Here is a 14,597-nt window from a genome sequence, read left to right on the forward strand (position 1 = left end):
AGGTCAACTGGTAAAGAGACATTTCTAAACATGCTTACAGGCATGTTTTCAAATGTTTTTATGTTTATGCAATTTATTTAATCATGGTACAAACGTTGGCAAAATCCCATAATTTCAGGGAAACCCATGCCTTATAGTCCGATTTCAACAAGAAAAAAAAACATTTGTTTTTTCTTTCGAAGTGCTCCGAAAAGATTTAGGCGAAGCTGTGACCCTCATTTGTTTCCACGGCGACACGCAGGGCTTTTGAAGTGCCGAATATGTAAAACTGATGTGAGAGCGTGTATGCACCACAACCTCGCTATGGCAGGCCTGTCAAATGAGCGCGGAGACCCAGGGCCTCATGCATGTTTCAGCACCAGCGGATTCTGCAGGCCACGCTCGCAGCTCGGAGACTGATGAAGGATGAGATATTACTGCTCTCCTCCTTTCCAGCTGAGCAAGTCATGATCATTTAGTTGGCCATCAATGCTACTATTTGGAGTGGAAGTATAGACAAGGTGGTTGTACAGACAATGTACCGTACTGAAGTTAGTGGTGAGAACGCAGGCTACATATGACCGTCAGTGTGTCCATGTCATCGGTGGAATTTATCCGCTAACTGCAATATGGAGAATATTCACACACACATTTTACCAGCAGTATTTTGGTTCTGGGTCTTATAAATATCCAATATATACGTATATAAAAGAGCTTGTGATCTGAACAGTTTTTGAAAACTGTCAATTCATTTTAGAATAAAATTAAAGTACAAACCTGAGAGACAAGTGAACAGAAAGTTTTACTAAATCTGCTACACAGTAGCAAATACTGTTCCATACAGTACATAATGCAAAGCAAACCTCAATTCAAAACCCCAATGGAAATACTTTTCATTCTCAAAACAAGCCTGTTTGCTATATTTACAAAATAAAATAGGGAACATTTATCAAGCCATGACCAAGGGGGGGGGGGGGGGGGGGGGGGGGGGGGGGGGGGGGGGGGGGGGGGGTGAAAGAGACACATGCCTCACATGAGATCTAATTCTTGCTGTCTTAACGAAATACTGCAGCAAAGCTTATACTAAACATAACAAATATAGTGATATCTCTGGGGTTGGGATTGTGGGTTGGGAGTCCTCACTTCAAGTAGCTAGCAAGCAGCCATGTCCTTGTGTCAGGTAGATTCTCAAAGGCAGTAGTCATCAGACAGAACTAGCAGTCATCTGACAGGTCACTGTCAGGATCAGTAGGTCACTGCTCATTGGTTCATTCCAGTTCTTGTCTCACTGTCATTGGTGGAGCTGTGTCAGGACATTGGTGATTGTCCATTTCTGAGCAGAGCATTTCTGAATGGCCAACTGGAAGCCGTTCTCTGATGGGCTGCTTTCCACAAGCTCCAGACATCTCCCTGTCTGCGTGTTTTGGATAGAGCCCCCCTGTAAAGAACACACACACACACAGAATATTATATACAGTACCCTAGTGTGTTTGCATGAGTGTGCACGCTTGCCTGTTCATATACATGTAGTATAAACTCTGGAACTCTGGAAGCGGTCCAACCCTGTCTCTCCGTCCAATCTCCTGAGTGCGAGGTCTGGATCTGGGTATTGATCTGCTGCTTCAGCAGAGGGCTCCAAGACCCCTTTAATATGTATGAAAAAAAACGCTTCCCTAGACAGACAACCTTCAACTAATATTCATCCCATACTGTAGCCCACCTGCTCTCCCTCCCCATGATTCGAAATCTCGGTTCATCATGTCCTGACGGGTAAAGACGAGACAAAAAAGCCGTCTCTGTTCAGGCTGACAACCGAGATCACAGGAGCCATCTTGATGCACTGGTGGTTTTCCTTTTCATCCAATCATTTACATTTGCAAGTGCAAATTCTCTCTGTTTCCGTGCATCTTTCTCACTTGACATTGCTGCTTGGTGCACGTCCATGCAAATGTCAGCTTCCAGCATAACTGATGTAAACGAACCAACTTTGGAAGAGCCATCTAATAAATCTAGCTGCCTTAAGAAAGGGACTGAACCATTAGCTAGCCTCACAAACGATGAGTGCCTCATCTTCACGAGCAGAGGACACATTGCTCATGTATTCAAACAGATATATGAGTGCATGAGAAAGACTGAGTGCATGGTTCATGATGAGGATGGAGTGCCTGGTGGAATCCAGATGGGCGGAAAAAACGAGTTCGAAAAAACACGCCATCGTTGCACTTTTTCGAACAAACTTTAGGCATTCGTTCATATATAAATGATAACAGAAGTAAGGTAAGTCAGTAACACATCCTCAGCCTCGTTCCATGCATGCTTACTTCTCAATTGAATTTTTTGACAGACAGGAGGAAAATCTATCGGCAAAATCCATTACATTATCCTGAAACTGTTAACAGAAACGTCGACTTAAATTAAAAAGTAAAACAGACTCTTGACTAAAAAGCAACGTTTTTAAATGAGTTAAAGCCAATTACAATTTTCTCTAAGCAACTTCAATTATTGTCCAAATGAACACTGCTCTTTACTCCCCCTCCTAAGGCACCCTTCCCTCCCTCCCTACCCCATCCATCACGCTTCTACCAGTGACAGTGTATACCTGGACTGAGACAAGAAGTGCTGTTGGATTTCAATACAACTTGTTTATCAGGAGTTTGCAACGTGAGCGAGTATAAAAAAAAGAGGCCATGAAAATAAGAAGCTGATTAAGTCTACAGCATGTCAGCTCTTACCCAGAATATATCTGCAATATTCTGCCCGTCTCTGAACTGTTCCCTCAGAGTCAAACACGATTCAATATTTCAAAAGAGCTACTTATCAATAATTCACTACCTCTGACTGCCCTCTTCAGATGAAACACAGCACCCAGGCCTTCCCCTCTCACTCTCTCCCTCTTTGCTCTCTCACTTTCTGATAAATCCCCCCCACCTCCATTCAAAAGAAGGTCCCCCTTTCCCTCCTCACGGTCATTACCGGGTCAAATGCCCTCAGAGCTACACGCCACAGACTTCCCCAAACCACATCTGCCAGACATTTCTCAGTGTGGCACTGATTGACTTTGCAGCTCTTTCTAGTGTTCCCTCTCCAAAAAAGTCATTCGTCTATCTACAATACGTTTTCACTTCACTGATAAGCAGCTCTTTCATCAAAGGATCCATTCTTGACTTGCAGAAGCACCAAAGTTTCAATCAAAAAAACGCAGGGTCACCGAACCCTTGGGGAAACAATCAGCTTGGGCTGACTCCTCATGAAAAGCACAGAGAAGTTCTCAGTGTCTTCTACATCAGACCTAATTAGGGAGTGATTCACAGCCACTGTGTTCAAAGGCTTATTAGGTAGGTGGTATTGTTCTCTGAAGAGAGAGAATGAGAGAAAGGGGAAAGGGAGAAAGGGAGAGGGGAGAGGGAAAAGAGAGGGTGAGTGAAATAGAGAGAGAGCTCGATAGGGGGCAGAGAGTGAAGGTGTGTATGAAAGAAAAATTAAGAGGAAGAGAGAGAGAGAGAGAGAGAGAGAGGGAGAGAGAGAGAGAGAGAGAGAGAGAGAAAGAGAGAGTGAGAGAAAAATAGAGTGAGAGAGAGAGAAACCAGAGAGATGGGCCACTGTGTCTTACTGATACAATAGTCTACAAATGGTCTACAGCAGCCATTCATTTTATAATATCCTTCAGCTGGTCTGCGAAGCAAGGACCATAGGTATCATCTAGGTTAAGGAACCATACACACACACACGTTTACCTGAGTGAAGAGCCAGGCTAGCTTCATGTTCTTGGTGGCCGCGTAGCTGCACTCCAGCAGTCTGGGGCGGCTGTTGACGTCCACCAGGCACTTGTTGTCGTTGTCGTCGATGGTGGGACTCAGGGCTCCCAGATGGAGCTGCTGGCTGCTGGTGTAGTACACATTCTAGAACAGGGAAGAAACACATTCTAGAACAGGAATGGAACTCATTCTAAAACAAGGACAAAACATATCCTAGAACAGGGATGGCTCACATTCTAGTCCAAGGACAGAAAACATTCTAGAACAGGGATGATTAAGCATTAAGCTCCAAGAGGCTGTGGTTTATGCAGATTTTAGAACAGGTAAGGGGAGTTGGCCCCCTTACCTGTTCTAAAATCTTCGTAAACCACGGACTCACGGGGCTTTTTGCTTTTCTAAAACTGGTACTACAAATATTTGATATGGTTTCATCAATAAAATCAATTAGAAACTAAATAGTTTAATAATAAACCGTCATTCTTCCGCTACTACAAAGTATAGTTCCTACATAAATCGTTGCCACGCAACAGCCAGATGGTCATCTTTGCCGTCTTTTTCAATTTGAAATATTCGATGCGCAGTAAAATGAAATGTTAAAGAATGTTATGAGGACAACCTGTGAGGTTATGCTGGATTTTACAACGGCATGGAATGCGATATAGCCAATCACAATCAAGGATGGGAACAACCAGTTTTAGAATTAAGATTCTAGTCCAGGGATAGAACAGGTTGTGGAACAGGGACTGCACAGGGCACAGACAGTCATGCAACACAACCACACGAAAACCCAGGTGCCGTACAGGAAGGAGGGAGTGGAAGGGAGGCGAGCGTGCTGAGACAAAATGCCATCCTCATTACAATAAAAGCATTTCGAAGACGTTCTATTTGGAGGTTTTCTTTGAATAGAGGCCCCAGCCCTGCTGCAGGTGGGCGCGGAGCGACCGACACAGGCAGAGATCAGGGAAGCCGAGGGGGGCGCTTCAGGCCTGTGGAGGAGCAGAGGCCCTGACAACAAGCAGCCTCGTCACAGAGGTAATTGGGTGAAATGATGTTTGTCTTTCACAATCGGGGCATTTAGAAAACCTATTATCACCGCAGAAAACCACTGTTGAGTCTTAAAGATGCCATCACCGCGGTCTGGCAGGCTAGAGCAGACGGATGTCTGTGTGTGTGTGTGTGTGTGTGTGTGTGTGCAATCGAGTGTGTGTCTGTGCGCGTGTGTGCGTTGGAGCGATAATAACGGTGATTATACTGAAGACCGACATTAACTTTCATCTCTATCAGGAGAATTGAAGAAGCCGTTACCCCTGACGACTTTCAAATCTGTCTGAGGAAGTGTCTATATTCCTTTTGTTCCTTCATCTTCGCACACGCTTCCCGCCCAACACTATATAAACACACACACACACACAACCTCACACGATACATTCATACTATAAACATTTACCCTTATACTATACACAATACACACACACACAACCTCATACTATGCACTCATATTATACACATGTACCCTTATCCTATACACACACACACAAACACCCTCTACTAATGGACACTAAAATGTTTTACAGAAAGCTTTTATTAATGAAATGACAACCATCTCAACATCATTTTCACACACACACAATCCAGTAACTTAATACGGCCATTTAGCACAACTCTCTTATGATGCTTTCAGTACATAAACAGTTGAAGAGCAGTCATTCTGGGAAGCAGGCTCAGGGAGGTGAAGTGCTGTAGATGTAATGAGATGTGTGTCTGACTGAGGTTTCCTGTTGTGGTTAATGATTTACATTTTACGCTTTTCCTCACATCAAGAAAAGGGCTCAAAGTCTAGCGCTTCGTAATTGGAAGTTTATCCAAACACCAAGACTCCCCAGTGGGTAAACGTTTTTCGTTTTAATCATTTATACGTTCCAATTTCCTACAAAAGGATAAATCGATGTGTATTAATATTCTGTCTTCTGAGTCTTTGTGAAGTAGTCTGTCTCTGATGGCTTTGACTGTTGGTAAAATCATTTAATCAAAACAACTTGAGTAAACTGGATCTGTCTGGTTGACTTCAAGTCCAGTTGTGTTTTTTTCCCCTGCAACAAAATTCTGCCCTCTAGCTAGTCAGCCTTGAAGTGGATTTCTCTTTATCTTTCTCTCTTTTTACTTCTAAATCTCACTCTCCATTTCCTCCCTCCCTCCACATCTATTTATCTCTCCCTCTCTCTCTCTTTCATTCTCTCTCCCTCCCCATCTCCCTCTCTTTCCCTCTATACCTCTCCCTTCCCATCTCTCTCTTTTTCCCTTTATAGTTCTCTCCCTCCCTCTCTTTCGCGCTACATCTATCTATCTCTCTCTCCCCCTCCCTCCTATTATCACTCTCTCTATCTCTCTATGCAGGTGCAGTTCTGGTTCAGCAGCCTTGCGGTTCTCCACAAACACATCTCCGTCCCAGCATATGGATCACCAGCATTACCAGCTGGTCTCTTGGTTTTCTGGTCTAGTGACTTTTCGCACTGTCAACACACACACACACCATGGAGACCATGTGCCAATCCTAGTGTCAAAAAGTGCTCTCTGCAGTTCCAAAAGAATCGCTTGAGGGTTTAGGGGTGGTTATAGGTGCCAGTCAGTGGGCGTCTGTTACGTAAGCCCTCTGTGACAAAGGTCTGTACAGAAAATACTTGATTTGATCACAAGAATACATGACCAGTATGCCAGCGCTCCAGTCACATGCATTAAATATGTGAAACAACTCTTCCTGCATTCCCAGCTTTTATTCAGCCCAGTGGAGCGTTTTAGTTTAAGTGTAACAATGGAGAGATAACAGGGAGACAGCTCCGAGGTAATCCTGAGAGATGGCGAGCATGGAAGCCTGCATCGTTCTCAGAGCTACTCAGCACTTTGTCTTCTAAGACACTGGCACTTAAGGCACGGGAGAATCCGCTTTCTAATACTAAGCTGTGTCTGTGTGTAAGCATGTGAGTGTGTCTCTGTGTGTGTGTGTGTCTGTGTGACCACGCTGCGTGTGTCGTGTGCGAGCGAGGAGAAGCATATCCAATCCGTGTATGGTCGGGGGATTTGTACATCACAAAGCTGACATTGAACTAATACCATTTCAATTAAATCAGTCCTTCAAATGGGATGAGTCTCTCTGTCTCTTCCCGGCACTTGGCACCATGTTCTTCTTCACACTGACATGCTAAGTGATGGACAGCGTACATTATGGTGGCTTCCAGTACAGTATCTGTCATCAGAGCCGCAGATAACCTCAGTATAAACCCCAACTAACATGCAAGTAGACTGTATCATTGTTTTGGGGTGTGGACTCTCTTTAGTGTCCACTTTTTGTCCCACAGCCATTTCTTCTGGGACCTCCTGAGCAGACGTCCAAAACGAGACCTAAACAAGCACTTTACTGGAGACCTCCACGGGCTTTCATTTTTGTGGAGTTTCAGCACAAAAGCTGATAAATGAGGACGTTTTATGCAATTTGTATGTTGCGTCCTAAGTGTTCTTCCGTGTGAAGAGAAATTACAGAAGTTGTGACAGCAGGCAAAACTGCAGACTCTGTAGTTTGGCTGAGACAAAGTGAGCTGGCTGGCGTGACCCAGATGCGAGTTTCAAATAACACCTCCCAGTAAGTCAATGTTATTGAATGGCCACAGATTGATCCACTGTGTCCTACCCAGACCAGAACAGATGATGCCAGAGCAAGGACATCCTAACTACAAAGTCTGAAGATGACAATGTGATTCTCCCATCGCCACGCAGGTGGAATTTTAATGAATGATTTGTAGAAAAATCCAGAAAATGGCATGTTGTGGATTCTGCGGTGAGGCTAGAAGGCAGAATAGGGCAGGTTGTCACAGGGTTCAGAGGTCATCGGAACTCACCTGAGGGGTCATCCCGTGACAGAGGTACATGATGGGGATGTTGTCGGACTCTGGCCCCTGGTCCACACACAGGTCGCTCCTCAGACTGTTCTTCAACTGAGAGAGAGAGAGAGAGAGAGAGAGAGAGAGAGGGAGAGAGAGAGAGAGGGAGGCGGGAGAGGAGGAGAGGTAAAGGGAGAGAGAGTTGGAGGGGGAAAGATAGAGGGGGGGGAAGAGGGGAAGACAGAAAAGGGATAGAGACGGGGAGATAGAGAAGAAGGGGGTGAGAGGGAAAGAGAGAGAGGGGGAGACAGATGGAGATGAAGTTTATTTTATTTATTTGTATTTGACCTTTATTTAACCAGGTGAGCCGATTGAGAACATATTCTCAAGTGAAGTGAGAAAGAGAGGGGGGAAGGGGGAAGGAAAGAACATGCAAGAGGGGGAGAGAAAGACAGAGAGGGAGACCGACATAAACAGAGACAGATGGGGAGAGAAGGAGGGAGGGTGGGTGGGGGTTATATGAATGATTATTTAAGAGAAACTGCAGACCAAAGTCTTCTATTGTGGATTGGGTTGGTATTTAATTTCATCCAACATATTTCTTTTCTTCAGAGAGGATTGAAGGAAGGAGAGGAGGAGGAGCAGGGGAAGGAGGACCGGATCGGAGATGGGGATAGATTGAGACCGCAGAGGTTTTTCCTCCCACTCCTTAATAGGCCATCTGTTTCCAGAAGCCTCTTAAGCTGTTTCCAGAAGCCTCCCTTGGTCATCAAGATGCCACGATAGTTTGACACACTAGAAACGTGTGAAGGCATATATGACGACATATGTAAGAGGTCTCTGACAGCAGGTCAGAGTCTTTAATGTTATCCTATACTTAAGTTAGGTACGTTAGAAGGTACAATAAGACATAGCTGCTAATGGGGTCTGTGTCTAATTATCAGTTGGATCGTTTATATGGGCTGCGTTTGTTTGAATACACATTGTTGTTGTGACTGGGCTGAAGTGTTCTCGAGAGCAAAGTCCTACCAGTTTACTTTGCTCTTGAGATATAATAAAAAGTACAAACTTTAAGTGCTTTTCAACCTTTTTTTTTACGAAGTTGTACAATTTTTTATCACAATTATCGTACTTCCATGTTTGTACTGTTGGGGCTCGGAAGTGTTTGTGTTTGTTTGCGTTCCTCCCACAGCTGACGGGAACGTCGACAACAAAACATGTGCAGCTCCTCTATGAGCTCATCAACCCGCTCTCAAACAAGCCGAGCAGGAGCGGGGGGGACAAGGTTATTTTGGGACGTATAGGCTGTTACTCAAGACTCTGTGGAGCCCATTCTCCAGTCTCCTCCTCAGCCCCTCTCTACTTACAGGGATCTGTGTACACACGCTCAGCGGGGAGTTAATAAAAACACTGAATGTTTAACTACAGAGGGATTGTTTTTTTGCCTTTTAGGACCAGTTCATTTGCACTTGGTGCCGGGTAACTTGTGGATATGTAACTGATGTGGTGTGTGACTGTCTGCAGAGGTCAAGTACAAATGTACTCCACCTAGGTTAGAATAGGTTATAGGGTTGTAATAGGTTTAATGTGCATTTAGGGTCAGTATAGTCGATTATTTATTGCTATCTGTATATTTAGGAAGTTTCACTTATTTAAGCTCAGCATAGATGTAAATGATGTTGTGTGTACGTATATGTTATGTTACGCCAGGTGCTTGCGTTGTCTTGTCTTAAGAATTTCAGTGCCCAGTCTGACCTTGTGTTGTGTGTACCTGACAAATAAAAGACTTGAACTTGAAAGTATTTTGAATGAAGACTTTATGACCACAGCAGTTTTTGGTGACCCCATCCTCACGTCATGTCGTGACAAAGTGACCCAACACTGAGGAATGAGGAGTTGGCCTAGGCCGGAGCCAGGGCCTGGGGGTAGAGTTACTGCACAAGCCTGTGTTCCTCACCACTCCGTAGGCCACGGTGCCACTGTAGGTCCTCATCTCAGGGTAGATGTTGGTGAGGAACCACCTGAAGGACCTGCAGCCCAGCCTGCTCCTCAGGGCCCTGCGCTCAGACACGTCGCCTATGTCGATACCCGAGTTCTGGATGGAAGCACACACACACACACATTATATTGACAATCAGAACTGAAACGTGCAGGATCTTTCGCATGTTATGGACTGATTGTCGTCTCTACGGTAACCGGCGTGTGAAACGACGGTTACGAACGTTCCTCCCCACCTGCGGAGGAACGTTCCAGGCCATGTAGACGTGGTTCTTGTACTCGTCCATCCAGACCTCGGCCGCCCGCAGCGCGTTGCGACGCACGTGGGACGTCAGGTGGTCCGTGTAGGGCTTGTGAGCGCGCTCGATGTGGGCGATCCTGGAGCAGGGGAGGACCTCCACACTGCCCCCACACTGCCACACCTGGAATTACACCCCGATGAGACGCGGGTAAGGGCCCATGAATGGGGAAAGCTGACCTGGAATCAGGTTTTACAGTCTCATTGGCACTAATCTGTAATACGGATCCCTGATCAGTTACTGTGGATGTCATTCATACTGAGTTCTTGATTAAATTGATTCAGAATCTGGTTTATAACCCGAAATACTGCAAAACTATGCATTTCTGATCCATGATTTTATGCTGTACTTTCCATATTCACTATTTGTATGTTGCTTAAGACATAGCCTAAGCATCTGCCAAATGAATGAAATGTCAAATGTAATGAAGTCTGACAAGCCATACTGATCCCTAATCACTTACTGTGGATATAAACCTGGAGCAGAGGCAGCCATGTATGAAATTCTACTTGTATTTTATAATCCCGTAATATAATTACACATTCAATGAGGGGGTCTTACAAAGGGGCTTTGTCATCTGGGACTGGATGGCCTCTTTCCAGAAGCTTTCAACCTTTTGCTGTACGACGGCTTTAATGGGGAGGTAATGCACACATTGTGCAATATGACATTGAGTATCTCCAAAGCTAATTCGCCTTATTTTCTCTGAGGAAGCTGTCGGTGGGATTAGCAGATGATTGAGTTGCTCCAAATGGGCAGGCCAACGCTTTGAGTAAGCCTACTGTTAAAGTAGAAAACGTGCAATATGAACACAGTCCATTTACCACCACTATGTGTGGTGGTTACAACGAAACAACGACAACGTAGCTACAGTCACTTAGGCGTTCGCCAACCTCCTCGTTGTTGTAGACCTCGGACCAAAATAGACCTTGATCGGGGAAGTGAAACGCTAAGAAGTCCATTAATTTGCGGAGTTGAGTTGCGAAGGCTAGCTAATGGACTGGAAATTATAAATCGGCCAAGAAGCGGTCTGCCTGCTGAGTTCTGGATGTTAGACACACATCCACCTAATATGAGGCAATTCGAGGTAAATACGCTGGAAAAACACGAACAACACTTTAATGAAGATCTATTAATACAATCTTTCTGGAAACAGCATGTGATTATGGCGTGACAAAGAAGAGCTATTTGTACAGGGAGAGACAGGATTGTGGAGATGCAGACGTTTATGCCATATGGAGGGCCTAGATAGAGCTATTCGTTGTGAAAATGAATATTGGGTTCTAAAGACAGATTGGAAGTGGCCAAATCTCTCTGTCACACGCCTCATTAACATAATAACAGACAACAATGTCGATGGACACACACACACAGACACACTCACTCGGATGCCCAGCTCCACGTTCTCTCCTCCATAGACCTCCATTCCCTCGTCCAATAGGCCGATCTCCTCAAAGTACTTCCTGTCCACCACGAAACAGCCAATCAGAGCAGGGCTCCTGAAAAATAGCAGCACCAGCATCATCACCACCGCAACTCCTAAACTGTTATTGGTCAGTCAACACAAGGCTTTGACCATAACCAGAATTCAATTACATCAGGTGAGAAAGATAGATTTCTTGACAGAAACCCACGCAGAATTGCTATGCCAACTCATATGTCATCTGTCGAGAACAAAGTTGTTTTTGTTGCATCATGTTTCTGGGTAATGTCTAAACAGAAGAGAGAATAATCTTTTATCTACATCAAGCTGATGCAATAGAAGCCAAAACAAAAACAGTTCCCACACCACAACTTTCTTTACGAGGATTTCACTTTAGATTCAGAATGTAAGAAACGTGTGTCCCAGACAGATTGTAGCCAGCTGGTGTCCCTGTCCCTGCCTACATGACTGGTCCAAACTGCCCCTACCTGTACGAAAGTGTGCAGTTAGCTACATTGTTCTGTCACCAACAACTATTGAAGCCTATGACGGTGTGTTCGATTCGAACGCTGTCGTAGCACATACTGACCTGATGGGGGCGCTGTGGTTGCGCTGGCTCCACCAGGCTTTGGGGGGGTTGAGGTAACGACACCAGAGCTCCCAATCGAAGCCCTGGGCGGAGAGAGGGTACTCCTCGATTTCAAAGGTGTCAAATTTGATGTTGTCAAACGACGGCGAGATGACTCGTCTCCGGTCCTCCTGGATCCTGAGAAGGATGGGCTCAGCCCTGAAACAGAGACCACACCTGGTTACAGCCCTGAAACAAACACCACACCTAGTTACAGCCCTGAAACAGACACCACACCTAGATACAGCCCTGAAACAGAGACCACACCTAGTTACAGCCCTGGAACAGACAACACACCTAGTTACAGCCCTGAAACAGACACCACACCTAGTTACAGCCCTGGAACAGACAACACACCTAGTTACAGCCCTGGAACAGACACCACACCTAGTTACAGCCCTGAAACAGACACCACACCTAGTTACAGCCCTGGAACAGACAACACACCTAGTTACAGCCCTGAAACAGAGATCACACCTGGTTATACACCTGCAACAGAGACGACACCTGGTTATAGACCTGGAACAGAGATCACACCTGGTTATAGACCTGGAACAGAGATCACACCTGGTTATAGACCTGGAACAGAGACCACGCCTGGTTATAGACCTGGAACAGAAACCACACCTGGTTATAGACCTGGAACAGAGATCACACCTGGTTATAGACCTGGAACAGAGATCACACCTGGTTATAGACCTGGAACAGAGACCACGCCTGGTTATAGACCTGGAACAGAAACCACACCTGGTTATAGACCTGGAACAGAGACCACACCTGGTTATAGTCCTGGAACAGAAACCACACCTGGTTATAGACCTGGAACAGAGACAGCCTGGTCACAGCCCTGAAACAGAGACAGCCTGGTTATAGACCTAGCATGCGCACACACAAACATATATACGAATGAACACACAAACACACACTCACCTGTATTCATATACACACACTCATTAGTACAAGCACACACACACATGTATCCACATACGGTCCATGTACACACAGGATCCCATACAGTATGAACACACACACACACAAACAAAGGTAACACACAAACACACTCACTCTCAAACACAAGAAACACACTCCAGAAAGTCATTACAATGGTCTGATTGCCTCAGTGAAAACAATATCCATAAAGCCCAGATGAGAAGCTCTGCAATAGTCAAGGAGAACACCTCCCAGTACAAACATTTACTCTCAGCTTGACTTCTTCATGACCACCATTTCAACAAATAAAAGCCGAATGGAAACGTTATGATAGAGAAGAAATAGCAGTTTGGAAAGAGTGTTCACCGAGGCAGGTAAACATAAAGTTGCACACACAGAAGGGATGTAATGAAAAAGCTGTCGGTCACTCTTTTTGAAATAACTGACATTTCAGATTCAATCATCATCATCGTACAACGACAAGAGGGCATAACGATAATGTCGACGTTTTATCCAAAACCGACCTCTTGATTGGCATTCATCACTCCTACCACCGAGCTATCCCTACCCTCGTGTGTATGACTGGGCTATGAAGAGAAATTGACTTCACTACTAATATGAACTGCTCACTTGTAAAAACAAACAAACATTTTGTTTGGTTTACAGAGTCTTGGAGAGCCTTCTGGAATCCAATGTTTTAGCTGCAGTGACGCAAATGATTTCATTAGCTGTAAATAGGCTTTGCGTGTGCATTTGTGTGTGTGTATGCGTGTGTGTATGCATGTGTGTGTGTGTGTGTGAGGCGGAACACATTGTAGCTGTCAGTTCTCATACGTGAGCCACAACACCTCAAGGGAGGGGTTATTTTAGATCCAGCCTAGACTCTCCTGAGTGTGTGTGTGTGTGCGCGTAGATGGACATGAGTGTATGCACGCATGTGCATGTGCACGTTTATGCGTGCATGGGAACGTGTGCGTCTGTGTGTAAGCATGTGGGTGTGCAGATCCCCCTAACGTGTGTGTGTGTGCGTGTATATTCCTTCTAGTGAGTACTTGGTGAGCTCCTGTCAGGTTGTGTGAGGTTGAGAACACCATAATTAAGGGGCGCACAGCATTCTGTCCAACAAGCAAGCTAAGACTCACTAAGTTGCCAGGGCAACATGTTCCACAGTGGCCCATGTTCCAAGTTAATGAAGGTGGTAGTGGAGGATTCAGTTTCTCAGGATGATAAAACGATGAAGTGATAGAAAGATGGTGTGGATCAAAAGAGGAATGATGGGTATAATTGGCCCTTTTCACAACATGGCGTTACAGCATCAGAAAATCATTTCTGTTGACAGAAAGCAAACCCTCTTAGTTACAGTAGAGGCTATAGTTCTGCTCAAGCTCAAGGACAGAACAGCCCAGCCTCTGTCTCTCTCTGTCTCTCTCTGTCTCTCTCTGTCTCTCTCTGTCTCTCTCTGTCTCTCTCTGTCTGTCTGTCTGTCTCTCTCTCTCTCTCTCTCTCTCTCTCTCTCTCTCTCTCTCTCTCTCTCTCTCTCTCTCTCTCTCTCCCAGCAACAAGGTCTTCCCAGTCTCCTTCTCCTAGGAGTATTTTTTACCTTTGAAAGGTCACGAAGACCTTCGAAATCAGAAATTACAGAGTGGAATTTGTTACAGTAACCATTTCTTACATCACTGAATGTTTCACATTTTAGGAGGAAGTGCATCTCTG

The 14,597-nt window shown here is 45.1% G+C and overlaps 1 protein-coding gene and 1 long non-coding RNA gene across 2 annotated transcripts in view; one reads left to right on the top strand and one right to left on the bottom strand.

Moving 5' to 3' along the window:
• Positions 1-1,096: 1,096 nt before the first annotated feature.
• The window catches only part of LOC124477285 (polypeptide N-acetylgalactosaminyltransferase 18-like), a 32,726-nt gene continuing 19,225 nt past the window's right edge, over positions 1,097-14,597 (bottom strand). Inside the window, exons 5-11 of the mRNA XM_047034994.1 lie at positions 11,916-12,113; positions 11,288-11,402; positions 9,841-10,026; positions 9,564-9,701; positions 7,625-7,720; positions 3,714-3,878; positions 1,097-1,417 (exon numbers count right to left, since the gene is read on the bottom strand). Of these exons, the coding sequence (XP_046890950.1) occupies positions 1,271-1,417; positions 3,714-3,878; positions 7,625-7,720; positions 9,564-9,701; positions 9,841-10,026; positions 11,288-11,402; positions 11,916-12,113 (1,045 nt within the window). The 3' untranslated portion in view covers positions 1,097-1,270. The remainder of the gene's footprint in view (positions 1,418-3,713; positions 3,879-7,624; positions 7,721-9,563; positions 9,702-9,840; positions 10,027-11,287; positions 11,403-11,915; positions 12,114-14,597) is intronic.
• On the top strand, positions 4,520-7,596 carry LOC124477298. Its single transcript, XR_006957109.1, has 3 exons — positions 4,520-4,766; positions 5,556-5,616; positions 6,041-7,596. It is a non-coding gene; the product is annotated as an uncharacterized LOC124477298 (long non-coding RNA).

The sequence above is a fragment of the Hypomesus transpacificus genome, chromosome 14 (genome assembly GCF_021917145.1).
Source record: "Hypomesus transpacificus isolate Combined female chromosome 14, fHypTra1, whole genome shotgun sequence".
In the NCBI taxonomy this organism is placed as follows: domain Eukaryota; kingdom Metazoa; phylum Chordata; class Actinopteri; order Osmeriformes; family Osmeridae; genus Hypomesus; species Hypomesus transpacificus.